The 26,307-nt window shown below is 39.7% G+C and overlaps 3 protein-coding genes and 1 non-coding gene across 4 annotated transcripts; 2 read left to right on the forward strand and 2 right to left on the reverse strand.

Moving 5' to 3' along the window:
• Window positions 1-5,170: 5,170 nt before the first annotated feature.
• LOC127764685 (prefoldin subunit 1) lies at window positions 5,171-8,882 on the reverse strand. The gene is made up of 6 exons (XM_052289600.1): window positions 8,697-8,882; window positions 8,486-8,539; window positions 6,631-6,736; window positions 5,777-5,783; window positions 5,575-5,659; window positions 5,171-5,478 (listed from the first exon to the last, which is right to left on the reverse strand). The coding sequence occupies exons 1-6, from the start codon at window positions 8,718-8,720 to the stop codon at window positions 5,365-5,367; spliced, it is 390 nt and encodes a 129-aa protein (XP_052145560.1). The 5' UTR covers window positions 8,721-8,882; the 3' UTR covers window positions 5,171-5,364.
• A 1,453-nt stretch (window positions 8,883-10,335) lies between these two features.
• Window positions 10,336-11,598, reverse strand: LOC127764682 (WRKY transcription factor WRKY51-like). Its single transcript, XM_052289593.1, has 3 exons — window positions 11,078-11,598; window positions 10,859-10,990; window positions 10,336-10,761 (listed from the first exon to the last, which is right to left on the reverse strand). Exons 1-3 carry the CDS (start codon window positions 11,506-11,508, stop codon window positions 10,563-10,565), a joined length of 762 nt encoding a protein of 253 aa, XP_052145553.1. The 5' UTR covers window positions 11,509-11,598; the 3' UTR covers window positions 10,336-10,562.
• A 4,527-nt stretch (window positions 11,599-16,125) lies between these two features.
• TRNAH-GUG (transfer RNA histidin (anticodon GUG)) lies at window positions 16,126-16,197 on the forward strand. The gene has a single exon. It is a non-coding gene; the product is annotated as a tRNA-His (tRNA).
• A 2,932-nt stretch (window positions 16,198-19,129) lies between these two features.
• Window positions 19,130-23,931, forward strand: LOC127764678 (uncharacterized). Its single transcript, XM_052289587.1, has 8 exons — window positions 19,130-19,637; window positions 19,788-19,852; window positions 19,974-20,038; window positions 20,135-20,221; window positions 20,567-20,697; window positions 20,997-21,102; window positions 22,613-22,869; window positions 23,367-23,931. The coding sequence occupies exons 1-8, from the start codon at window positions 19,200-19,202 to the stop codon at window positions 23,811-23,813; spliced, it is 1,596 nt and encodes a 531-aa protein (XP_052145547.1). The 5' UTR covers window positions 19,130-19,199; the 3' UTR covers window positions 23,814-23,931.
• The last annotated feature ends 2,376 nt before the right edge of the window (window positions 23,932-26,307 follow it).

The raw sequence follows: 26,307 nt of genomic DNA on the forward strand, positions 1-26,307 counted from the left end.
GTTGGATGGAATGGCTATCATAGAAAGGATAGGCTAAGAGAGCATGTAGGTGGAGTTGGTAGCCTGCACAATCAAGCAATGAAGAACTGTGATGCTTTGTTGCAAAGAAATCAAAACATTGATGTTAATATGCAAAAAGCAAGTGATGCTGCTAAGAGGGCCTATTTTATCCATCTTAATGGATCAATTGATGTTGCTAGGGAATTACTGAAGCTAGGCTTGCCTTTTCGTGGTCATGACGAGTCAATAGAGTCATACAACAAAGGAAATTTTTTTGCAGATCCGTGATTTCGTAGCAGCCCATGATCCCGTGTTTGGCAAAGTGGTGGGAAAAAATACAACTATTAATAACCAAATGGTCGCTCCTGAAATCCAAAGAGACATCACTCAGTGTTTTGCAAATCAAATCTTAGATCAAATTATCGAAGAAATGAGGCATGATGTTTTTTGCTTACTAGTTGATGAGTCTCGATATGTATCTTGCAAAGAACAAATGGCAGTAGTGTTTAGATATGTTGACAGCTTTGGAATTGTGAAAGAGAGGTTTGTTGGTTTGGTCCATGTGAAGGAAACAACTTCCTCCTACCTCAAGACTGTCATTGATTCTTTATTTACCAAATTCAAGTTGAGCATGAGCCAAGTAAGAGGACAAGGATACGATGGTGCTAGCAACATGCGAGGTGAGTTCAATGGTTTACAGGCATTGATCCCAATGGAAAGTAGTTCAGCTTACTATTTTCATTCTTTTGCTCATCAATTGCAATTGGTAATTGTAGCTGTTGTTAGAAAACATAAAGGTGTTAGCAATTTCTTTAGCATGATTTCTACCTTATTAAATGTTGTGGGTGGATCATCAAAAAGAAAAGATATGATTAGAGATATCAATAATGAGGAAGTGGCTAAGGCTTTAGGATGTGGGCTAATTCAAACTGGGAGTGGATTAACTCAAGAGCAATGCCTTAAAAGGCTCGGAGATACTCGTTGGAGTTCTCATTACAAAACACTAAAAAGTTTGGTTGACATGTTTCCGACAATTGTCAAGGTGCTGGAATATGTGTCAAATGATGAAACGGATGGATCACATAGAGATCAAGCAAACGGTCTTCTAGTCTATTTTCAATCATTTGACTTCGCCTTTTATTTGCATCTCATGTTGACAACATTGATGATCACAAACACATTGTCATTAGCAATGCAACGGAAGGATTAGGATATTGTGAATGCTATTAAATGTGTGAAATCAACTAGGTCTCTCTTGAATGGGTTTAGAACAGATGGTTGGGAAAAATTGCTAAGTGATGTGTATGCCTTCTGTGACAAGAATGACATGATCAAGTTGGAAATGGAAGAAACATATATTGATCCACAAAGGCCACGGAGGAAAAATGGAATAACAAATATGCATCATTACCATGTGGATTGCTTTAATACTATTATTGATTGGCTACTTCAAGAGATTGACAACTGTTTCAATGAGACTACCTCTCAATTGCTTGTTTGTTCAGCTTCTTTTAGTCCTAGAGATTCATTTCATGATTTTAATGTGGACAATTTGGTGAGATTAGCAAAAATGTATCCAGCTGACTTTACTCCCTCAGAATTAAGAGAAATTAGCCATCATCTTTCTCTTTATATTGTTGATGTGCGAGAAGATGATAGATTCTCTAATATTTTATCCAATCGCAGCGGTGATAAACACTTGTGTCATAGATTGATTTGCTATGTGGAGAAAGAAGAAATGAAGAAAGTTACTAATGAACAAGTGGTTCTTGAAGATGACCACCCTCAAATATGATAAAGTTGAATAGGTAACTGTTTTTATTTATATCAAATCATTTCATGACTTATTCTTTGTCGATAATTAAACTACACCTCTCTTTGTTAAGGTCATTGTTGCATGGAGGAATGAAAATGGTAACATCACATTTCGCATGATATACTCATATGTTTTGGGAATAGAGGTCTTTTGTCTAAGGTTGACACATTATCAACTATTCAACTTTACAAATATTATTATCAGTTGGTTTCTTCGTTATGGTATACATTTTTTAAATTTTTCCATGCACTTTCTTGTTGTATATTGCCATTAATTAGAGAGATGATGCTTATATATATTGGGTATGCAACTATTCAGTATAATATAGTTCTAAAACTATATATGTCGGTATTACTTAAAGAAAGTTAGGAACTCCCCCCCCCCCATTTTTCTCTAGCTCCGCCCCTGCATCCTGAGAAGGCCGCGCTGCCCCTGCCGGCCAACCGAAGAGCTCTCGCAAACTATAGCTTCTCGCTCGCGCCTATCCATGGTATCGCCGTCTTTCTGATAAGTTATGGTTGAATGGTGTGTTTGAGATAATAAAATAGGTGTTCTGATTATTGTAGTTTGGATTTTTTTTTTTCAGAAATTTGAGTACTAGGCAATTCATTGTTGTGGAAAGCAATGGCGGAACTTGATAGCAAGAAACCTGAAATTAGTTTGAGGTTCAGAAATCTAGATGAGTGTTGGTTGTTTTGGGTGGCATATGGCGGCCGTACTGGCTTTGATGTGAGGAAAAGATGCACAAATGTAAGTAAAATGGATGGTAAGGTGACTTCATGCAGGTATGTTTGTTCCAATGAAGGTCATCGAACAAAAAGGCAAACAGAACATGTAACAAAGTGTTTTAGAGCTGAAACAAGAACTGATTTCAAAGCTCGGATGACTATTTCGTTGGATCGAGGTGCAGGAAATTATGAACTCACTGATGTTGTACTTGAACACAACCATCTACTCTACTTACTAGAGACCTTCCACTTGATGAAATCACAACGGAAAATTTCAAAACTCCAAGCTTTCGAAATAGAAACAGCTGATGATTATGGTATTAAGCCAAAAGCTGCCCATGAGTTGGCCACTCGTCAAGTTGGTGGGACACTTAACCTTAGCTACACTTGTCGTGACCACAAAAATTATTTGCAAAGCAAGCGTTAGAGGGAATTGGCTTTTGAACAGGCATGAAGTATGTTGAAGTATTTCCACGATAAAATTGCCGAGAACCCATCTTTTCAATATGCGTTGCAGCTGGATTGTGAGGAGCATATTACCAACATATTCTGGGCTGACTCTAAGATGGTCCTCAACTATGCACACTTTGGTGATGTTGTCACATTTGACACAACTTTTGGGACAAACAAAGAATATAGGCCATTTGGTGTTTTTGTTGGGCTCAATCAGTTTAGAGAAACCACTATTTTTGGTGCTACACTTCTATTTGATGAAACATAAGCATCATTTACATGGTTGTTTGAGACTTTTCTAGCTACACATAATGGAAAGCAACCTACAACTATTTACACGGATCAAGATGCAGCAATGGGAAAAGCCATAAAGATAGTATTCATAGAATCATATCATGGACTGTGCACCTTTCACATAATGCAGAATGCTGGCAAGCATTTTTATCTCCAGTGAAGGGTAAAGAGGAAGATGAAGGTGAAGAGAAAGATAAAGGTGAAGAGGAAGACGAAGGTGAAGAGGAATCTCATATTCTCTCTGATTTTAGTGCTTGTATGTTTGGCCACGAAGATGAGACATCATTTGAAGAAGAATTTCAGATTATGAGATCCAAAGTTCATAAGCAAACTTGGTTAGATAGCATTTACAAGGTGAAAGAGAAATGGGTTGAATGGTATATGAGAGATGTCTTCAGTTTAGGAGTGAGAAGTACACAGCTAAGTGAGAGCTTCAACAATACATTTAGAACCATTTGAAATTAGATTTTGATATCATTTGATTTCTGAAGCATTTTGAGAGGTTAGTGCAAGAGAAAAGAGATAAGGAACTAGAGTCTGAATTTGAGGCAAGGAAGAAGCTACCGAGAAGACTAATGTGCACACCTATGTTGGTTCAAGCAAACCAAGTGTACACTCCAGTTATTTTTGAAGCTTTCCAAAGTGAATATGAAAAATCCATGGCTGTATGCGTTAGAGTTTGGATGGAGAACACAAAATTGCAAAACCCGGGGTTTTTTGTAACAGAAGCCCCAAAACACGGGGTTTTGTGAAATTTACTCAAAGAAAAATGATGCTTTACAGTGACCACAGGTACAAATGAAGGATGATGGCGGCCACAAAGGAAAAAATGTGGTGCTTCAACAATACAATATCATTAGTGATTTTACCTAGCTTGTGACGGTACCAAGTTGTGATAATGATATTCTTTGTGATCAAGATCTGTTCTAGCCTTTGCAAGATGGTTACATGGCTTTTGTACAGGATGGCTTGATATCTTTTGGGCAAGAATGATATATGCCTTTTCGATAGGACTAACTATAGTTTTTTTGTGGTCTCTATTTAGTATTTTGGACAGGGCCAACAATAATATTTTGTGGCCAAATTGTACAAGTGAATATGGCCTACCCTTAGAATAGTTGTTCTATATGCTCCACAAACTTGTTTAAATGACATGTATGATCCAAAAACTTATCTCACAACATTATCAACTTCTATATGGCTGTTTCCAAGTTTCTGTGTTGTCTGAATGCTCCAAGTTTCAAGTTCCTATATTGCAATTTTTCATCTCTCCATCCATCAATTAGGGGGACATGCTGTCAATTTTTTTAGAAAATAACATCACAAAAACTCTGCATGCTTCTTCCAAGACAAAGATCATGGCCAAACAGATATCAGCTCATGTGCAGTTGATGTACAGAGTAAATACTCATTTGATTGGGAGATTAAGGTGAAATCAGAAGCAAAGAGAAATATGCGGGCAAATGAAGCTTTATAACTTCTGCAAGTCCCAGCAGGATAATGGTAGGAATAGGATGGCATGATGACATGATTAACACATGAACTGAAACACTTTGAGATCAGAAAACACAAGAATTCAGTTGTAGTTTCAGGTTTAACAAGAGAACACAAGCAATGTATGCGTTTCCATCTGAATGGAATCCAATACTACAGAGGCTAAAAGAATACTGCATCAATTGGCTCATCACCTAGGACCTCGCCGACATGGCATCTCCCTGCTGACTTAACCATGGCAATCTTACAAATATATTCCACAGAAAGGGACTCAAACCTGATGATGCACCTCTGTAGCTCCAAATAATCCCAACCCCTATGAAATGTAGTCACTTTACTGCCTAAAAGATTCCCACAATACATGACAAATTGGACCCCTAGTAGATTTAAGGCAAGGCCAAGGATTGTTCACCCCATCAGCTAACAAATTCCATCATGTAGAATGCAGATATACACTATCCGATTACAGCAAAGCACCAGAGACATAACAGGAGGAGCAAAAGCAAGTTGTGTCGAATTAACAAATTCTAGCATTGCATTCGACAAAATAAACTCACAAAGATAGAAAAAGACTACTTTTCACTGAACTGTCATTGATAGGATCTGACGTGCCAGCCCAGGGTCCTGCTGAAGTAGCTCTCTTATGTTGTTCTCCACTTCTGCCAACTGCTTCTCAAGATATTCCTTGGAAGTCTGGTTCATATGAGTAATAAATAAGTCAGGAACTCTCCCTCTTCTAGAGTTTCGACATGTTAAAGGTAAGAAACATATCTAGAGGTTCAAGCATACCTGCATCGATGCTATTGCACTTTCACTGTCATTAAGCTTTTGTTCTTGCTCATTCAGCAGGAGTGATTTTGGCTCCAAAATAAATCTAGAAATAAATAAATGGGGGTAATAAGGAAACACATGGAATCATTATTACAGGGCACCACATATACAAGAGCATGAAATTGACTTTCCAGGCCAGAAGTGATATTGAGTTACTTACACTTTACCTGCAAACAAAAGGAGAAACCATTAAAACCAGAAAGGAAGATATAATTTTATTTACTGTAATTTGGATAATATACTTAGAATAAACCTAATTTCAATTCATGATTACATCATGATGAATAGCAAAACTAAATCACTAGCCTAGTAATCACGTAAAGCAAGACAGAACGAATGATGCACCAAAGATGTTTAATGATTAAGATGATGTAACTATTGATTACAAAGAGTCTTTAAGATGATGCGCTAGTGCTACAACCACAAGATATCAAGAAACTCAGTACAGTGTTCACATGTCACCACTGGTCAACTGACAAGGTAACTACAAAAGGCACAGATTAAGTATGTGAACAACTTTTCTGATCACATTTCATGATATGATTATCCACTAAATATTAGAGGATATTTAATGATTAAGATGATGTAACTATGACTACAAAGACTGTTTAAGATAATATGCTACAACCACAAGGTATCAACAAACTCAGTAGAGTGTTCAGATGTCACCGCTGGTCAACTGACAAGGTAACTACAAAAGACATAGATTATGTATGTGAACAACTTTTCTTTTCTGGTCACATTCCATGGTATGATTATCCATTAAATATTAGAGATCTCTCAAAAAATCAGAATGTGTGAACCAACTATATATTGATGTAAATAAGAATGCCACTTGATCAACAAGTTCCATCGTTCGGTACTAGAGATGAGTTTAGCATTATCGTCCTATGAGCAAGCTAGCCCAAAAGGCCACTCTTTGACTCAACCAGAAAAACAAAAAAGAAACATATGTAGCCCCTTGACTTCAGATAGCAAAACAAGATTATATAGTGAAAGAGAATTCTTTCTTACCAACAGTCTTGTAAGTGTTTGTGTTATCTGGCAATTGGCGAAGTTCCTCCAGTGTGAGGTAAGCACGCTTCTTTTCACCCTCTTTAGAGCGCATCTGAGTTTGCAACTGATAAAAAAACAGCATTGTTATATTAGAGGTTATGTGTCAACAATGCTTTCGCATCCATGAGATGCGTTACGAAGGAAATTCCTGAAAGAAACTTCCAACATATTGACAGCACTCACAAAGCATGGAGCAGGGTTTCACAGAAACCTATACGGATAGATAGAAGAAAGCTTGAAACAAAACAAACCCCTAGCTACCACAACATCCACAATGATTGAAACCCAGAAAGGCAAAAAAAATAATAATAATTCAAACCATTTATCCTTATTTACAATCTAGAAAATACCTGTAAACATTTTCTTATATTGCAGAAGGGCAAAAAACAATTACTTACAGGACTGAGTAATAATGTTCTGCCCATCAAACAGCTAACTTCTATTTTAATAATCTAAACAGCCATGAACCATCATATTATACATTTCTTTGTGGCAACAGAAAATTGAAATCATAGTGTGAAGAAAATACGTAGGAGTAACAGAAGATGTTGCACCCCATTCCCACTTTCATTAAGGAAAAGCATTTCACGATAAAAGTGTCACGCTATTGTTCCCTCATTAAGAAATACATGGAATATGGCGAAATGGTTGTTACATATATGATTTTTTTTTGCTTGCATAAAGTTTTAGCAACGTAAAAATACACCCAATATATCTCAACAGAGTAATTATAATTTGAAGTAAAGCCAAAGCAGCTTGACCCTGACATTGACAATTGTCCTTATCTAGGAAATCTTTGTTTCTGGAAATTATGTGATATATACCATAGAGAGACATAGGAGTTAGATGCAACATGGAAAACTGTGGTGGATATCCAGTCAAGGCAGTCAAGTAAAAGTATGAAGGGTCAAACCTATCTGGCCCTAAAACTACAAATGAGAAAAAAACCATAACAGTTCATATTAATAAGGGCCCGAATCTGTGACCACCAAACCAATGGCCGATAAGAGTTGTAGTATGCACTAAGAGAAAAACTAGTACTTTGAGTTGCAAAGCATAACAACAAATAGATTACAATACTTCGTGATTGATTAAAAATCTCATGATATACATGGTCCAGAAGAACTCCAAAAGTCCAAATGCAAGAAAACCTTGGCATATTCACCTGCAGTTTGCAAACAAACACGATTTCCAACTGGTTTCCCTTCCCTCGAATGATCCTAAATCAAGATCAACTGAAACTAATTTAGCACATTATTCCATTCATCAGCTAAGATGTTCCTTCCAAAATCAACTACATAAGAACTTAATTATTTTGTGGGATCTCAACTTTGATGCCGAAATCGGAGCCCTTTATTTTGGCAAGGATCAAAGCTCCTGTAGTTTTTCCACATGAAAAAGACCCAAAAGTTGGAACATTTTGCTGGTTGATGCAGTTAAATATGCGCATGGCCTTGAGTTAACAAGCGCACAAAACGTATGAAGTAAGGCTACATCCGCAAACTGAAGTGTCGCCTCTGAAAATCAAAGCTACAAGCTTTTGAAGTAGCACAGCAATTCGTAGATGCATCGAAAAAAAAAAAGCGTCGACATCGTCAACAGATCAACCTAAAAACCATCATTCGCGACAAGATTCAACTAGCGACGGCACAGGACGAACACTACGAAAGCATCCCCAGTCCACGGAACAAAACAAGGACCGGAGCACCAAATAAATTAGAGATGGGATAACAAACGTTTAGATGCAAGAACGAGCTAGTTCCACGGGGAAAGGGGAATGGGAGGGGGGGGGGGGGGGGCAGCGAGCTCGGACCTGCTTGATCTTCCCGGTGGTGTCGATCATCCGACCCTGCAGCTCCACGAAAGCCTGCACGACGCAGCGCGGCAAAGCAAACGGGAGTTAGAAGACCACCACCACTACCGCGAGCGCGACGGAAACCACTAGGAAACTCAAACAAGGGCACGCTCCCTTGCTCGCCGCGGCGAGATCCGGCGGCACGGGCGCAAGACGGCAACTCACTCACCGCTCGGTTGGCTTCGTCCGCCATGGTAGGGGAGTGGAGAGGAGCAGGAGCCGAGAAACCCTAGCCACCGGCAAGGCGGAATCGAATCGGGAAGGGGGCGACGTCGAGAGCGGCGATGCGGCGGCGCTGCTCGGTGGCTACCTGTACCAGTTCTCTTTTTTGGGGTGCTTTGGGCTCAAACCCAAATTCTCCAGCCCATATAGAGTTATTTGTTTCAACGCAAAGAGGTTTATATTTCCTTACTCAACTATCTCGTCGTCTGAATCGTACTGTATGTATGATTTTAGTCCCAATCAAATAAATTATTCTTTTAAATAAGACGAATGGTGAAACCTATCTTAAAAACAACGGCATCATATATTAAAAAAAGATGAAGTACTTTTAGAGGGTGGCTTCATACTATGTAAGGCTAACCTGAGACTGATGTGTTGTCTACATAGTGCTTCTATTATACTACTTTGTTTCAAAACAAAAAATAATAACAGAATGTATAGGTCTGTTTTTAGAAGTACTTTCATAAGTTTGCTGTGTTCGGGAGGCTACACCTCAACGCACACAAATTCCCACCAGTGTCGGTTGGGAGAATCCTCATTTGTGTTGGATTCCCAACCGGGTACAACACTTGTGGCACTGATGATATGGAGCACATCAGTGCTAGAAGTGAGAACTGATACGGAAAAAAATTACAAATATACTTATTTTTTTAATAATTTATGTTTATATACCTGTATAAGACGGATTCGTAAAAATATACCCGTTCCGCAGAATAGAAACGCGGGACTGCGACAGTTCCGTAGCTCCAAAACATGGACATCGGTCCCGCGTAACGGTCGCACGGGACCACGACGGTCCCGCGGTTTCAAAACGCCGCGGCAAGTTGGCTAGCGATTTATTCACTGAGTTGGCATTGTTCAACACTGTTTGGGGTACTGTTTGCACTATTCGGCACTGTTGCGGCCTGTTTAGCACGGTACCGCGCGTGAACCTACGGTACCGCATGTGTGAACGGTGTCAAATAGTTTCAAACAGTATTGAAACAGAGCTAAACAACGATAAAAATCGCAGGCTGCCTCGCTGCCGCATTTTGTACCTGCGGGACCGTCGCGGTCCCACGCGACCATTCTACGGGACCGACGGTCCCGCGTTTTGGAGCTGCAGGACCATCGCAGTTCCATGTTTCCGTCCCGCGGGGCAAGTATATTTTTGCAAATCCGTATATAAACGTAAATTATTAAAAATATAGGTATATTAACAAATTTTTTTCGAACTGATACGAATGATTACGGACTGAGCCAAAAAAAAAACACTAAGCCGGCTAGCCGGCTCAGAATGAATCAATAAAGCTTGAATCACAAAATTAATTATGTTTGAAGTACAGAAACTGAAAATTCATATATTCAAATAAACCCGTGTGGCATATATACTAAATCACACAGAAATACAGATGCAGTGGTAGCAAAAAAGCAAAAGGAATCTCAACTTGAACAAAATTAGAACATTAATCACATCACACCACTGCCGCGCTGCTCGCCGAGGCCAAGGTCACCGGCGCTGCCGCTGCATGACTTTCAGTGTCTTGTTTTTTTCTTATTCTAATAGAAAAGATATGGTGAAAGTTGCACTTTAAAAACCATGAAAATATCAACCATCATATACTTAATCAAGAGAGTGAGGGAGGTAGCAGATCAATTACATGGATATCACATCAGTCAATAGTCTAAACTAGATATGATGTACATGGCAATTGGCAAATACTACGTGCATGAAAGAGCACTAAGAAATTAACCAATATTCAAACGGTCAAATGATTAGATTAGTTTGTTTCTATATATAGATTATAGAGTCTACATGCATAGACACTACTATCTAGAGCAATCTTCCAGTAGTTTGGTCAGTCGTCCTGTGCTCCGTCGTCGTTGCCGCCTCATCGGGACGTCGATGGCCGGGTTCCCCGTGGCGGTGGTCGCCGTCGTAGGTGACGATGAGCATGGCCGGCTCGCCGGGGTCGCGCTCCACGTGCTTCCGCGCCGGGCACCCGCGCACCGTGCTGCACTTGTAGTACCCGCTGCAATATGTAACGTACGTATAGTACGTGGAGTCAGTGTCCGCCGTCGGAATATCTCTCCATCGCACGGTCAGATATTCAGAAATCGATGTGTTACCGTGGATAAGGCGAGCCTTTGATGGGCTTCTGGCCGTACTTGCGCCACGAATAGTCGTCCGCCGGGATGTCGGCGTTCCGTGAGCTGATCGCCGGCACGCGGATGCGCCGCCTCGCCCTCCACGACGCCTTCCTGCAAGTTCATCACAGAATCGTTAATGTCGTTTTGGAGCAAATCGATCAAGTCCTTGCAGCCGTGCAGGTGTGTGTGTTTAATCACCGTTTTTTCTTGGAGCAGTGGCAGCGCTCGCCGTCGTCGTCGCTGCTGCGTTTGAGGCGGCCATCAGAAGCATAATCTGAAGCAGACTGCATTGGTGGCGGCTTGTCGCCGGCGCCTGCCGCCGGGAGCACCGCGCGGGCGTTGGACACGCTCCCATCGCCGGTGACCCCCGTCACCGACGACGGGAACGACGAGCTGGCCGACGCGCTGAGCCCGTCACACCGCACGACCGCATCCCTCGCCGCCGCCGCCGCCTCATCCTCCTCCTCCTGCACGACGACGGGGGCGGCGCGGCGGAAGCGCGCGTGGCCGGTGCGGTTGAGCATGGACGCCACCGCCGTCCTCAACCTGGACGGCGTCGCCACCAGCTGCCCCGCGGTGCCACCACCCTGCTCGCCGCCGCGCGCCGCCGCCGGGAACGGATCCGCCATGGCGCGCGATCGCGGCGAGAAGCAAGCAAAGCAAAATTGAAGCTTAGCCAAGAACTGGACGTACGTACGCGTCGTGTATCGTAGCGCGCTCGCGCGTGAAACGGAATGGGGGGAAACGTAGAACGGCGGGAGAGGGCGGGTTTGTAGGGGCGCGACGCGACGCGACGCGCACCGGTCAGAGAGCGGACTGGTTCGAGTCAAAAGCGAGTGAGGGAGACGGCTGGATCGATCGGACGGCGGGGAAGGGTTACCTGGTGCCGCGTGGGGGGGCGATTCGACGGCGAGGATTAGCAGGCCGGCCCGGCCGGTGGTGCGCCTCGGCCGAACGAACGGGCTGATGTTTACGGTTCCTTTACGTGGACGTGAAGTTTGACCGAAGCAGTTTGACCGTGATTAGCCAAGGACAATGCACCACGTGGAGGAAACAGCGATCCAGTGTGTTTATGTGAGGTGATATCTTTTGTTGTTTTTTTTTTTTTGACAGTACAACAATTTTGAGTAATCTGTGTATACATAACAGTATGATATACCAGCGATTCAAAACATAAGTTATATCTGTCTTCTCAAATCTTTAAAAAATTAAGTTACCTGCCAAAAAATTAAAAGCTTTTTTAAAACTCCTAGGTGACTTTTTATATTTACTTTTTTCTTGCCAAATAAACACTACGGCTTGATCTAGTCACAAAAGAATATTGTTTGAATTTTCAAAGGCAATAAGGCATAATTTTGATTACATAATTATTTTACATATCTTTTAAATAGTCGAAAAAGTATAATAAGAGTATTATAGAAGCTTTTCTTATACAGTATCAAACTTGGCTATGTTATTCCATGTAATTTACCTATATCCAAACGCTATAGTCAAAACAATAATTATGATCAAAATTAACTCAGATTGACTACAGAATTCTAAAACGAGTTTTTTTAATCAAAGAGCGTACATTATCGACTCATTATTTCCATAAATATAGGGCAACGAAGTTATTTAGGCCATTTTCATAATTCTATTCAAGATTTCCGTATATGTTAGTGTAAAATCAAAGGTGTTTTTGATTATTATTCTGTGATGAACAATTGGGCATTGGAGATTATCGGTTTTGTTATTTGGAATTTATTCACGAAGTGGTTTTGGAGATGATCGGATTTCACAGGTGAATCTACATGTTATCATTTTATGTGGACCGGTCAGTGCGGGCTCTGGTAGCTGGTCAGACCGGCGGTATGCGCGCGGTCAGACCGGCCAGCCCGCGGTCTGACCGGTCGACACTGTGTCGGTTTCGGTTTCGGGTTGTTTATTTGGATATCCGAGTTTATTTCGTGATTATGACTTCTAGATGGATACTATACGTATGTAATACTATTGTTTGCTGCTAATGAGTCAAGTTGGAGATAGCTTGGTCTCGGAATATGGTTTCTTTGTTTGTTCCATGTGTAGGTGACTCGATGTCTCGGGAGAGTATTTGCGGTGATGGACCGGGAGTCGGCTTGGGGATAAGACGACGTCCGTGGTGGTCAGAGATCATGCGGGATACTTAGGCTAGAGTTGATGCACGTGGTTGATGGAGATTTCATATGGCATACGATGGAGTTATTGTGTGCGTATGGGATGCGGAGTTAAATTTGGAAGAAGTTCAAATTTGGTACAATTGGTTATGTAAAATTTCTTTCTTGTACTAGTGGGTTTCCTAAGGTGTTTAGGACTCCTAGTATGAGTTTGGTTCGTGGCTTTGGGCTGCCTACCTCATGTATAAATAGAGGGGGAGCGTGAGGCTTCCCGGTATCGCTTTAGAGAGCAATTGAGTTCAGTTTTGAGTTAGGGTTTCGAGTTTAGTCGAAATTTTTGTAAGGAGTGCTGTTGGTGCACTTTGTAAACACAGATAGAATCAATAAAGTCGTCATCCACTTTAACAGTTCTTCGATTTGTGTTTACCGGGTTTCGGCGGTCAGACCGGCGATCTACCGGCGGTCAGACCGGCGGCATACGGGCGGCGGCGACAGGCGACTTCGGCGGTCAGACCGGAGGTTCAACACCGGTCACACCGGCGGCATCCACTTGGTCAGACCGGCAGATCAACTTTGGTCAGACCGATCTCCGTCGATTTCGAGGGTAACTTTTATTTCAACTAAAAGTTTTTGGTTTTTGGGTATACCAACCATTCACCCCCCCTTCACCCCCCCCCCCCCCCCCTCTGGTTGGCTTAGTTCTTGTGATTCGATCCTACAGTTAGCTTGACCAATACCTTGACAACTCTTGCCTCATGCTTCGACTGGATGGATGGACCAATCGTAAACAGCGAATGATTTTCCATAGAAGAGAGTAAACTCCCATTTCAAATAGAGTCTGTACTGCCTAAAAATTGAGTAGTTTGAACTGAACGGTTTAATCGATCAAGAGTCTGGTAATTGATTTGTGAGAAACAAGTAAAGCCACTGACGACTCCCTGTCACAGAACAATTATGGAGTTCTCATATTAAAAAGAACCCAAGGCAATTCATACAACAAGTCCTCCACTAATTCTTCTTGATTATATACCAAATGTCACTGGTACCATAAAACAAACGGAAACACAAACTATGCAACAATAATGAACAACCTAAGCTTTCTAGAGGTAAAATCTTGCTCACGCAGCTCACGATTTGATCTGCAAGAAAGAAAAGAAAGAATAAGCAAAATGACAATGTGATTGGCACAAAGTTAAAAGGTTATTTAGATTGGCTATTACACTATCCACAAAATAGAACTTTTAACAGAGAAAGGGGTAGAGTAAAAAAGCAAAAGCAGCAAAGAGCAACAAATAACTCAATGGAAAAAAAAATTGAAATACGTATCAACAAATGTTACTCCCTCCGTTTCACAATGTAAGTCATTCTAGCATTTCCATTCATATTGATGTTAATGACGGAGGGAGTATTTCTAAGCACGCCGATTTCAATTTTGTACTAGCACCTTTGGTCCTTGGATTGTGTAGGCTGTTTACTTAAGAAACACGAGCTCGAGTTCTTTTCACAGTTGGTATACATCCCACACGAATTTAAATGGCATATCCAGTGTGATTTAGGCTTGCTTGACACCCTCTCCTACATGTGCAATGGACTCACCTATGAACTCTTTTCTGTTTTCCACCGAGGGACTCATTATACAACCAGAAATACCGCAAACCAAAGAAGATTTTACAAGATAATATGTATCCACATTCATTCATTTAAATTAACCAGAACAGAAAATCAGAACTAGTGACGCCAGAAGAGAAATTATCTGGATTGTCTCCAACAGATCACAATTCAGTGGATCATTATCTCAAAAGTGCAAGTAGAACAATTTCAAAATATTCGGCAGTATTCCATTATATACCCATATTACTACAGAAGTGTATACAAACTTTGCTCGACGAGAAGCCCATGACAGAAAAATGACCATCATCACCTCAACCTGCAGCCCACAGTCCATGAGGTATCTTAGCTCTCCTAACTAGCTAGCTGCATCAATGCATCCAGTCATCGAATCGATCCCCGTTTCCCCTCTATACGTCGCTCAGCGGAACACACAGGTTCCGCAGCAACACAGTGAGCCTGTGCTGACGCCTAAAATCCCAAGGTCAGTACCCCCATAGCCCTACACTGCCAACTCAACAGTTAACTAAGCCTGAGACCCCATTGTCAAAATCTTGGCTCCAGCACCGTGATGTCGTCTAGTGAGCTGATTACGATACTTCAGTAATACAAGCCCAGCTAACAGCAGACTCAAGTTATCAATGATTTACCCATCTTTCTTTCCTGTACAAGTGTACCAAAAGGCTAATGCTTCAATGACTGTAGAGAAGTGGTTATAAGTAGATTGGCTACTGAACTTATGATAAATTAATTAGCTAGATCCCCAAATTGGTTGCAAACTTGCAATTGGTCTTTTACAATAGCAGCTGTTTTTCACATCTCGATACAGTTTAAGTAACTATCCTTATCATCAGCTAGTCCAAGAAGTTTGCCCCTTATGATCAAAGAAACCCCTGATCAAGCAAATCATAGAAACCCTACAAACCGATCCGTATTTCGCACGGCCATAGCATTGCAATCCATACAAAGGGCAGGAAATCGCAGGAAAGAACCTCACCGGCTACACAAAGGCGAGCACGAAGCCGTTGGGGCCCGTGGTGGTGGTGGCTACTGCGTCTTCCTCCGCGGCGGCTGCTTGTCCGAGGCTAACCTGTACATCCAGTACACCTGCAACAAGCGCGGCGGGAGGGAAGAGTCCCGCGCGGGGGGTCAGACGACGGATCACGCGACGAAGGTAGGGGGTAAGCAGATCGGATTGGGGCAAAGAGAAGCGCGGGGGGAAGTGGACCGCGTGCGTACGAGGGCTAGGACGTGGGCGGCGAGGAGGACGACGACGAAGAGCGGGACGGCGTCGAGGAGGCGCGAGCCGGCCGGCGGCTGTGGGTGCTGCTGTGGCATCGTCGGCGGCGTGGGTGGGGGAGTGGAAGATCGAGGTCGAGGAGGGGTTCTGAGTCTGACTGACCCGGGTTTTTAACTCTTCGTCTCCTTCGGCTCGAAGCAAGAAAAAAAAAAGGGTCTGGCTGTACATAAGATTAATATAATTTATAGCTAACGTTTTGCACAAATGTGGCTGTAGTTTAGTGGTGAGAATTCTACGTTGTGGCCGTAGAGACCTGGGCTCGAATCCCAGCAGCCACACTATCATTTTCTTTTAGTTTGTTTTTTATTTTTATAGTTGGCTTGGACAAGTTTAGTTTTGTCTTTAATAACTGTTTTCATATTTTTTTTTGTAGTTTGTTTTTTATTTTTATATAGTTGGCTTGGACAAGTTTGGTTTTGTTTTTAATAACTGTTTTTATTTTTTTTGTAGTTTGTTTTTATTTTTATAGTTGGCTTGGACAAGTTCAGTTTGTCTTTAATAACTGTTTTTATAGTTAGTTTGGATAGTTTTGTTTTGTTTTATAATTTGTTGACATAAGTATTGAAATTCTTTTTATTTTTATAGTTGGTTTGGACAAGTTTTGTTTTGTTTTATAATTTGTTGACATAAGTATTGAAATTTTTTTTATTTTTAATAACTGTTTTTATTTAGTTGGTTTGGACAAGTTTTGTTTTGTTTTATAGTTTGTTGACATAAGTGTTGAAATTATTTTTATTTTTAATAAGTGTTTTTATTGACATAAGTATGGAAATGCTTTGACTATTTTTAAAATTTTTATAACTGTTTTTTATAGTTGGATTGCATAAGTTTTGTTTTGTTTTGTAATTTTTTACATAAGTATTGAAAATGGTTCGACTAGTTTCAATTGAACATTTTTTTATTTTTAATAACTGTTTTTATAGTTGGTTTGGACAAGTTTTGTTTTGTTTTATAATTTGCCATATGTATTGAAATTATTTTTATTTTTAATAACTATTTTTATTGACATAAGTATGGAAATGCTTTGACTATTTTTAAAATTTTTATAACTGTTTCTATAGTTGGTTTGCTTAAGTTTTGTTTTGGTTTATAACTTTTTACATAAGAATTGAAAATGGTTTGACTATTTTCAGTTGAACACATGATTTTCTTAGAGAATGAAACACAAGTTTTTTATCCCAAATAATTTGAACAGAAGTTTTGAATATAAGAAGTTGTTATTCTTGTGTTGATCATCTGTACCAAATTATGGAATCATTGAAATTTCAAAAGATTCTTAATAAAAGAAAATAATTCGTTGGCATAAGTATTGAAATGCTTTGGCAATTCCAATTGAACACAAGATTTTCTTAGAGAATGAAGCAAAAGTTTAGTGGAGCAGAAGTTTTGAATATAAGAAGTTGATATTATTGTATTGATCATCTATATCAAATTGTGTAATCATTGAAATGTCACAAATTTCTTAATAAAATAAAATGAGTAGAAGATGTTGATACCAGATTGTACATAGTAGATGATTTTGTTTTCATTGCCGTTGGACAATTCCAAATGCAAAATTATAGGATATACTTTTTTATAGCATTTTCAATCTATTATGATTGCAAACAAGCAAATCTTTTTACCCTTTTGTGGTTTAAAATCAATATTTTTTACTTGAGTAAATTTCAAAAACTATAGGTACTTTGATCAAATTATCACAAAACTACATATTTAAAGTGTTGTATCATAAAACTACAGATTTAGCATAAGATTTATCATAAAACTATAAATTTAAAACCAAGTATTACAAACCTACAACTTTAGTACTCGAGTTATCATAAAACTACAGATTATATAGTTTAAATATGTACCACTACTATTATGCTAAGACTTATAAATGTTGTAGCTATGTACTTACAGTTGATGCAAAACATGTAGTTTTACGATAATTTTATTATTAAACATGTAGTTTGGCGATCTTCTATCTTAAATATGTAGTTCTTTGATAAATTCAGTTATAAATTTGCAGTTTTGTGATACACCACCATAAATTTTTAGTTTTACGATAGTTTGATCAAAGTGAATGTAGTCTTGTGAAATTTACTCTTAATACATTCTTACTTATCTTCAACATTTATGAACTCACCATTTTCCATTAGTCAAGACAAACATTAATTTACACTAAAAGCACTTATTACATGATGCACTAGTACAAATTTGGTCGACTAAAATTTTGTGGAAAGAACAAAGAAAACAATACCATTTTCGCATGTATTTAACCTCTATGGTGCAAAGGGAAAACGTTTTTCTATATTAGGAAGATAGACCCAAGAAAATTCCCCATGAGATCCAACCTCGTGTTAAAAAGAAAAATGCTACACATACGATGTTTTTTTACGATTTTTGTACGATCAAACGATCAAACGAGGACGGCGCCTGGTACGTAACGTTGGTGCACGCGTATGCTGGAGCCCAAGAGTTCGTGGACCCGAAGCCCATACGCACATACGTACTCATAATTTTTCTATGCCTTTTTTCTCTGTATCCAAGCAAATATTACAAACCTTGTCAAACATTGGTTCATACATGAACGTTGCTGCATCTTGTCCTGATTTGTATCATTGGAAATTTAGCATACTTTCAACTAGGGGTGATGTTATACCATGGTCCAAGGTGCAAGTAACATATTTGTATGGGTAATTTACTTAAACTAGGTTCACGTCATCATAATTTACTTAACCAAAACAGGGTAACACGATAAGTGTTGTGCGAAACAACTAGTATATATAAGATTGATTAGGAAAAATAGATTAATAAATACTATGAGCCTAGAAAAGGTTCCGTGTGGGACCAGGACTTGTGACGTTAATAAACGCTGAGTTTAGAAGAGACCGTTTTATCGTACAATTATCGTAACACATTATCGTATGTATAGCAGCGCCGTGTTAAAAATCCTCATCTCAAGACTCAAATGCTCAATCTTTCCTTTGTTCTTCTTCTAAAGGAGCACGTAGGACAATTTTCCATAGGATTTCAATCCTGCCAAAAAAAAAAAAAGATCTCCACTTTTCTTTTGTTTCAAAGCAGCCCTTAAAAGGCTCTGCTTGATAAGTAAAAACAAAAATCCCTGATCTCACCCCAGCCGTCTGATCATCAATCCGACGGTCCGGTATTCAGGCCGCTGCAAGTACCCACAGTAGGAGGGAAATCATGAATGGATCACAAAGAGCTTTGTGGCCGGTAGCCCACACTGGCCAGTGGCCACTGCTTCGCCGCCGGCCGCCGGCGAGACGGCGAGAGAATGCCTCCCTTCCCCGCCTCCCTCATCCTCCCCTCTCCCGCCATGGGAGCACCTCCGCCGCCGGCAAGACCCGGGCGCCGCTCCCGCTCCCGCGCCGTGGCCCGCGGCCCAGGCCCACCCCTCCCCAGCAAGAACCGCATCATCCCCGGGCGGCCCTCCCGCCTGTGGCTGGACCGGTGCCTCCGCGCGCTCTTCGTCGCCGCGCTCGCGCTCTCTCTGTCGCTGTCTCCTCCGCCGCCGTCGCTCCTCCTCCCTGCTGCCCCTGCCCGTGCTGCCTCCTCCCCCGTCGGCGAGCGTCGTCGGAATCCGGAAGCGCCGCCGTACCCCTGCGAAGATGTAGGGAGGTATTACGCGGGCCTAGACGGCCTCGCCGGCGACGAGCTCATGGCGAAGCTCCGCGCCGTCGTTTCGCCTCACGCCGCGCTGCGTTATAAGGATGTGGGTTTGTTTGCCTTCAGCAACCATGTTTATTATTGCTCCTAATTTGGTGGTAATTCTTGATGGAATCATGGAGTGCAAACAAGAACAGTTGAGAAAGAAATTAATAATCTTTTGTTGTTGTTGCTGCTGCTGCACATTGTTTAGTAGGTGTGGGAGGCACTCAAGATTCTTGATGCAGCTGATGCACCCAAACCAGAGGCGTCCCTTGACGTGTATGATGCTCTGTAACAGTTTATATTCGATGCAATGCTTAATTGCTTATGCGACATACATAATACATTGCCAAATGTTAGCTATATTTATGAATTGATTTAGACAATTATTGTTCTGTAGGATTGAGATATACTCGCAGAGAGCTGTGCCGAAGAACTTGGCAGGCAAGCCGGACGGATGGAACAGTGAGTCACATTTCTGAAGTTCTTTTGATTCACATGTCAGGACACAGGATGTGTGTGCTTTTCTTCGGTAGCAACATTGTACATTTTGCTGTGCAGGAGAACACCTATGGCCTCGATCATATGGCTTAACATATGGGCCTTCGCTGACTGATCTGCACAATATTCGCCCTGCAGATGTCAATGGCAAGTTGATTTTTGTAACACAGTATTTCTCTATGAGTATAACTCTCCAATGATGGGCATCATATCCTCTCACTACCCACTACTAGTCTACTAGAGGAAATTCAATCTTGTCATCTTGGAACATTACTATACTGCTTTTATCATGTTAACCATAAATTGTAAATTCCGTGTCTTTCGCTGATGACATTGATTGAATGCTACTTTGCATTGTTTGAAGTTCGAACTTCGTACTATTCTGAATTTTTGGCCAAAACCATTGCAACAGAAAGGAATTATAATGGATGTTCTATATAATTTTCTGAACATATTTAATAGGTTTTTTAAAAATGAAAATTATGTTTTCAGTAAACTCATCAAGGGGAAACAAGTATTATGGACATTGTGCTGCCACATCAGTAAGATGTATGAGACCTGCAAATCATGAAGCTGCACCTGACACAGAGACAGATAGTGAAAGATGGGCACCTCCTTTAAAGGTGCAGATAATTGTGGTGCAAATCGTAGGCACATGCTATTTCAGAAAGTTACTAAGTATGCAGTGCACTTAGCTTCAGGAAATAAGAATTTTACTTATGTTTAATTCGTATGAGGTGCATAATTTTCAATGAAAAATCGTTGTACAAATCATACTGAGCTAATAGCTGCAATGAGAAGTGATACTTGTGTTGAATAGTACATGAACACCAGCAATAGTACTTTCCAGTTACAGATATGAACAGAGACTATAGTTTTTAGGTTTTAGTGCTTATCACATTTGAGTGTTTGATTTCTTCAGGTGCGTGGAGATGTATCTAGGGCCCTGATGTACATGGCAGTAAGCTATGGATCTGACCAGAAAGATGGAGCACCACATTTGGAACTTTCTGATTCACCAAGTATTCGTAAGTAGTTCCTCAAAACCGAAGGTATTTATGATATTGGCTTCTGGCCACCAAATCAAAATGGAAAAACCATGAACAGGAGAGGAAATAGTCCACGGAATATTGCCTCACCTTCAAAATTTCAATTTAAATTGTAAAGAGTTGGAGGGATGAAAAATATAAAATTCATATGGAGTATCATGTTATCTTCGGATATTCTTTTCTTTCCCGTTTCCTTTTGACTTATTGTTGCATAGCTATTTTTTTCTGCTCTGAATATTAGTCAAAACAAAATTTTGCTTATCATCAGACACCTAATGGCAACAGATATTAATCTTGCAAATGATGTTTATATATTCTTTTACCAAAGCACCATTGTTTGGCTAAAGTCCGTTGTACTAATCATGTAGCTTGCATGCAAGCCTCTTTCATGATCTGTAATTCCACAAAGTTTTTTTTTTTCTCTCGAACATGTAGGAGAGCTGCGTATCATTGTATTAAGAAAAAGAAAGGAGAAGGTAAGAACCCTTACAACACACACAACAAACTTGCTTACATGAGCGCCAGAAAAAGCACTAAAAGACGACCTCAGCCTAATACAAGCAAACACTATTCACTGTTCGGTATGAGGGCAAGAATGTCCTTAGCCCCGGCCAAACCCCAGTCATACAACTCTTCTCTAGCAAGCAGCAAGGCTTCATCTAGGTTGGGAGAGGCGCCATCGAAGACACAATGATTCCAATGTTTCCATAATGTCTAGGATCCCAAAACAACAATAGAAATAATCCCTTTTCTAACCTTACCATCCACCCTTACTTCTACACTTGCTCACCAGTCATCAAAGGAAGCAATATCTCGCTGCAGCGAAAGAGCTTGTAGCCCAACTTTTTGAAGAAGGTTAAACCAGAAAACATGAGCGAAAATGCATGAGATGAGATGAGCAAATGATTGATTGTTTCTTCTTCTTGATCACAAAGAGGACAACGGGCTGGATGTGGAAGACCGTGGCGTGTAAGATGGTCAGCGGTCCAGCACCTGTCATGAGCCACTAACCATAAGAAAAAAAATGGCACTTGCCTGGAGCCCAAGATTTCCAAATCACAAAAGCTTACATAAATACGAGAGAAAGGGTATCCCATCATTACCAATTGGAATGTTTCTCGCTTTGTTAAGGCTGACAAATCAGGTCATATTTTTCATTCTAATTGTGGCGGGCTTCCTCCTACTCTAAATCTTCTTTTCATTTGTTTCATAATGTGCCCAACCTATTATTACCAAGTACACAGCTCTAATCCTAGATGGAATGCTAAAAGAGGGGGAACCTAAAATGACGGATCCTTCCTATCTGATATCCAACAGAAGTAATGATTGATACATTAACACAGTAAAAAAAAAATACTACATTAGATCTGGTTATAATGTAATGTGCACACCACACTAATTATTGATATTACATTTGTACTGTTATAATTATATTGCAATTAGTAACATTGGATCGAAACTAATGTGATAATTCTGTTTCGTATTTAAGAAAGCAGAAAAATGGGTCTCCTATCAGCTCTCCTAAAGTGGAATGAACTTGATCCGCCATCAAGATCAGAGCAGCTTAGGAACAATCGAGTTTGCAGCCTGTACCAGCATAATCGAAACCCTTTCGTTGACCATCCAGAATATGCAAATCTGATATGGGGGAATTCCCTTGGTGAGAGTTCAAGTTCGGTCAGAACATTTCCAGAGGCTTGGGTAAATGAGTTCCACTATGAAAACAAAGGCAAAGATGAGAATGAGGTACGAAATCCGCTGCTTCACTGTTTTCTGCTATTATTTTTTTCTTGGGTTTCCTATGCTATTAACAGTTTACTTGCATATGTTAAGTAAATTTTGCACACTGGCAGACGTCAATAAATTTTCAATATAGTTCAATATGTGCATTATTTTACCATAATTGCAGAAAGGTTAACTACAATATAGTCCTGACCTCACAATATAGTCCTGAGCTCATATTAGCTTAAAGCTGATTAATTTCTAAGCTGATTAATTTCTAAGGTTAACTACAGTGTGAGGTCACAATCAGCTTTAAGCTAATATGAGCTCAAACTCCAATACATAGTATATCACATACTCCCTCTTTCCTCCATCCCGAAATGTTGTTACATTTTGGGATGGAGGAATTACTAAATTGATATGGATCTATATCAGTAAATCCCATCTTATTTCATCATCTTATCCATAAATTCATTCTTGAACAAAAGTACAAAACTAATATGGGTTTCTTTTCTTTTCAGTTTGTTGAGTTAGCGGTACGCACGTCATTAGATGCAAAAGATCTTACGCTCATACTGTATAATGGAGCAAACGGGCGAATGTACAATTCTCTGAATCTAGATGAAAAGGATGGCTTCAGTGTTGCTGAAAGCAGTTCTAGTTCTAGTTATTTGATCTACACAGCATTCATCACTCTCCAAAATGGACCTGCTGATGGCATAGCTCTTGTCTATAAAAATGGAAACAGAAAAGAAGTCTTGGATTTTCTCTCCTATGAAGGTAGTATGAGAGCACTGGATGGACCAGCCAAGGGCATGGTCTCTGTAGACATGATGCTCAAGGAGACAGACGAGTCATCTCAACAAGATTCGTTGGGACTTACCGGGAACAAGATTGGCGACTTTGCATGGAGAAAGCTAGAAGGTTATGCAACCCCTGGAAAGTTGAATGTCGGGCAGATGTTTTAGAGCCATCTTGTTTGGCCCAAGTTCATGTTCATTGGTGTTAAGTTTTTGTGTGCTTTATAGAGTATCCACTACCATTGCTACATTATCTGATTTAATTAGTATATATTTTTGAGATACAGGTGCAAATTTGTGCATTTCAGGTAAGTGACTTTCGTGCTAATTCTATGGGGCGTCTATTTGTCAAGTGCCGACTCTTATCTATTAATCACATTTTTAACACCAGATCAATATCAATAACTCACACGCTATACTTTTTTTTTTCTTGTGGTGAAGCAAACAGTGTTCTAACATAAAAGTTAATAATGCTCTCAAGAAAAAACATAAAAGTTCAATAAAAATGTATGATTTGGTGTAAATTCGTACTAGTATGAAACTAAAAATTATGATTTACGTAAGTGTAACAGTGCATCTAGATTAATTTAGAAAATAAAAAAACTAAAAGTTGCACTTTGTACTAAAGTTGTGTTTTTTATATTGTGAGTTTTTAGTATATCGCTCGTGAAAGTCCCGAAAATAACTTGTGCAAATTTAGGTGACTATAAAATGGACTGAAAAAAAAATCAGATGGCTGATAAATAGCAAAGTTATAATTGTATCTAAATATATGAAAGCAACAAGCTTTCTGAATGGAGGATGAGCCACATCATCTACAATGGTATGGACCGTTGGATGAGCTGGTAAATGAAAATGCACCGTTAGATCATCATGCTCATCTATAACAGTGGAAACACGTTGGACCAATCTGGATGCTTCCAGACTAAAGACCTAAAAAAGCAGATATCTCATGGGCTTAGTCTATTTAACACTACCGTTTAAAAAAAGTCTTTTTAACACTATATATTTGTTTGCTTAATTAATCTCCTGACTAAATAAAGGGAAAATAATGACGCCATAGTCGTAAGTTTGTATCTATGATATATGAGAGTGTACATGTAAATGCTCTGTTATATTACTTTTGCTTGGTATTGGAGCAACACACATCAACTAAGTAGCATCCACTACGTACCAATTTTATTTTAAAACAGTCCCTACGAACGCACACACGCACACCATACACTTGGGAGCACTTAGTGTTATTGTTGTCTCCGTTCTAAAATAAAGATGCCTTTAACATTCAAAAATTATCGTAAAATATAGCTATTTCTACATCCACTCCCTCAACTTAACCAACATAGTCATATATTTTTTAGTTTCTTCGCCTACTTTTTAATGTCAATCAATTACAGCATTCATCCATTTACATCTCTAGCTACTGCATCATTCCCAAAATAAGTATTTCTATGATTCAAATTTTACATAGAAATATAAGCATTTCTAGGACACTAATTTCAATGCATATCTAAGCATTTTTAACCAACTCAGGTGTTTAGAAAGAGCCAATTGGAGTAGTTCAAAATTTGATAGTAAGTGACTGAAAGAGATCAGTCTTCCTTAATCTTAATCTTACTCTTACTAAACAAAATAGATATACCTATATATAGGAATTAATGGAGTATATTTGAGAACAAAGAAATTAACATACTTACGAAACCGGTACCTTTAATTAATGTCAGGATCAATGATCTATTATATAGGTAGGTTATGTTAACGCTCATAGTCGTGCAAAGCACGACTAAGTGACTAGTATTAGTGAATGAGTTTGTAAGCATTTTGCAAGAAAAATTTAGTGTTGTCAAATTTTTTGATATGACATGTTCCGCTCTCTGGACAATAAGGCTGACAGAGTGGGCGGTGTCGGCGGCGCCAAGGACGTGACAGAGCCGCCGCCACCGCCGGTGATCACCTCTCCGTGGAACTACTGCTTCTGGTGCCCTGAGGAAATCAAGCACCCCGAGGACGAAGCATCTTACCAAGCTGGACACAAGTATACATAGCATCTGAATACTGAACAACTTAGCTAGAGCGTAAGGCTTTGTTTGACATAACTCAATATAAGATCACGATAGATTTGATATTTGTATGTTAAATTATAGTAGTTTAAAATTTTAAACTTCATCTAAAATAAAAACACATTAATTTATCTAAATGTTATACACGCAATCGTAGATTCATATCCATGGATTCATGGAGCTAGGAATACCTAGCCCTATGAAATCTTCGATCTGAAGTTGTGCCAAAGAGGATCTATTGTCCTTTGGACCTACCGAGAGAGGTATTTGTCAAAGTGAATTATTCTTTTTTTTTATCAGTTTAAGTTTTTGATTGAATCTATTGCTGCATGCAACTTACTATATAATATCACAGCAACAGGGTTGACCTGAGCTGGGATATACCCCCTCCGTTTCGAAATGTTTGACACCGTTGACTTTTTAGCACATGTTTGACCGTTCGTCTTATTCAAAAATTTTTATGAAATATGTAAAATTATATGCCTACATAAAAATATATTTAACAATGAATCAAATGATAGGAAAAGAATTAATAATTATTTAAATTTTTTGAATAAGACGAACAGTCAAACATGTTTAAAAAAGTCAACGGCGTCAAACATTTC

Source organism: Oryza glaberrima, chromosome 2 (assembly GCF_000147395.1).
Source record: "Oryza glaberrima chromosome 2, OglaRS2, whole genome shotgun sequence".
Lineage (NCBI taxonomy): Eukaryota > Viridiplantae > Streptophyta > Magnoliopsida > Poales > Poaceae > Oryza > Oryza glaberrima.

Bases quoted from the DNA above. Each gene is read 5' to 3' on its own strand.
- LOC127764685 (XM_052289600.1), bottom strand. From the start codon at position 8,720: ATGGCGGACGAAGCCAACCGAGCG. The intron at 6,737-8,485 runs GTCCGAGCTCGC...TTTTTTTATCAG, and splicing joins CCACCGGGAAGATCAAGCAG to TTGCAAACTCAGATGCGCTC. The intron at 5,479-5,574 runs GTATGCTTGAAC...CATATGAACCAG, and splicing joins GTGCAATAGCATCGATGCAG to ACTTCCAAGGAATATCTTGA.
- LOC127764682 (XM_052289593.1), bottom strand. From the start codon at position 11,508: ATGGCGGATCCGTTCCCGGCGGCGGCGCGCGGCGGCGAGCAGGGTGGT. The intron at 10,991-11,077 runs GTGATTAAACAC...ATGAACTTGCAG, and splicing joins CACTGCTCCAAGAAAAAACG to GAAGGCGTCGTGGAGGGCGA. The intron at 10,762-10,858 runs GTAACACATCGA...TACATATTGCAG, and splicing joins AAAGGCTCGCCTTATCCACG to CGGGTACTACAAGTGCAGCA.
- LOC127764678 (XM_052289587.1), top strand. From the start codon at position 19,200: ATGCCTCCCTTCCCCGCCTCCCTCATCCTCCCCTCTCCCGCCATGGGA. The intron at 19,638-19,787 runs GTGGGTTTGTTT...ATTGTTTAGTAG, and splicing joins CCGCGCTGCGTTATAAGGAT to GTGTGGGAGGCACTCAAGAT. The intron at 19,853-19,973 runs GTATGATGCTCT...ATTGTTCTGTAG, and splicing joins CCAGAGGCGTCCCTTGACGT to GATTGAGATATACTCGCAGA.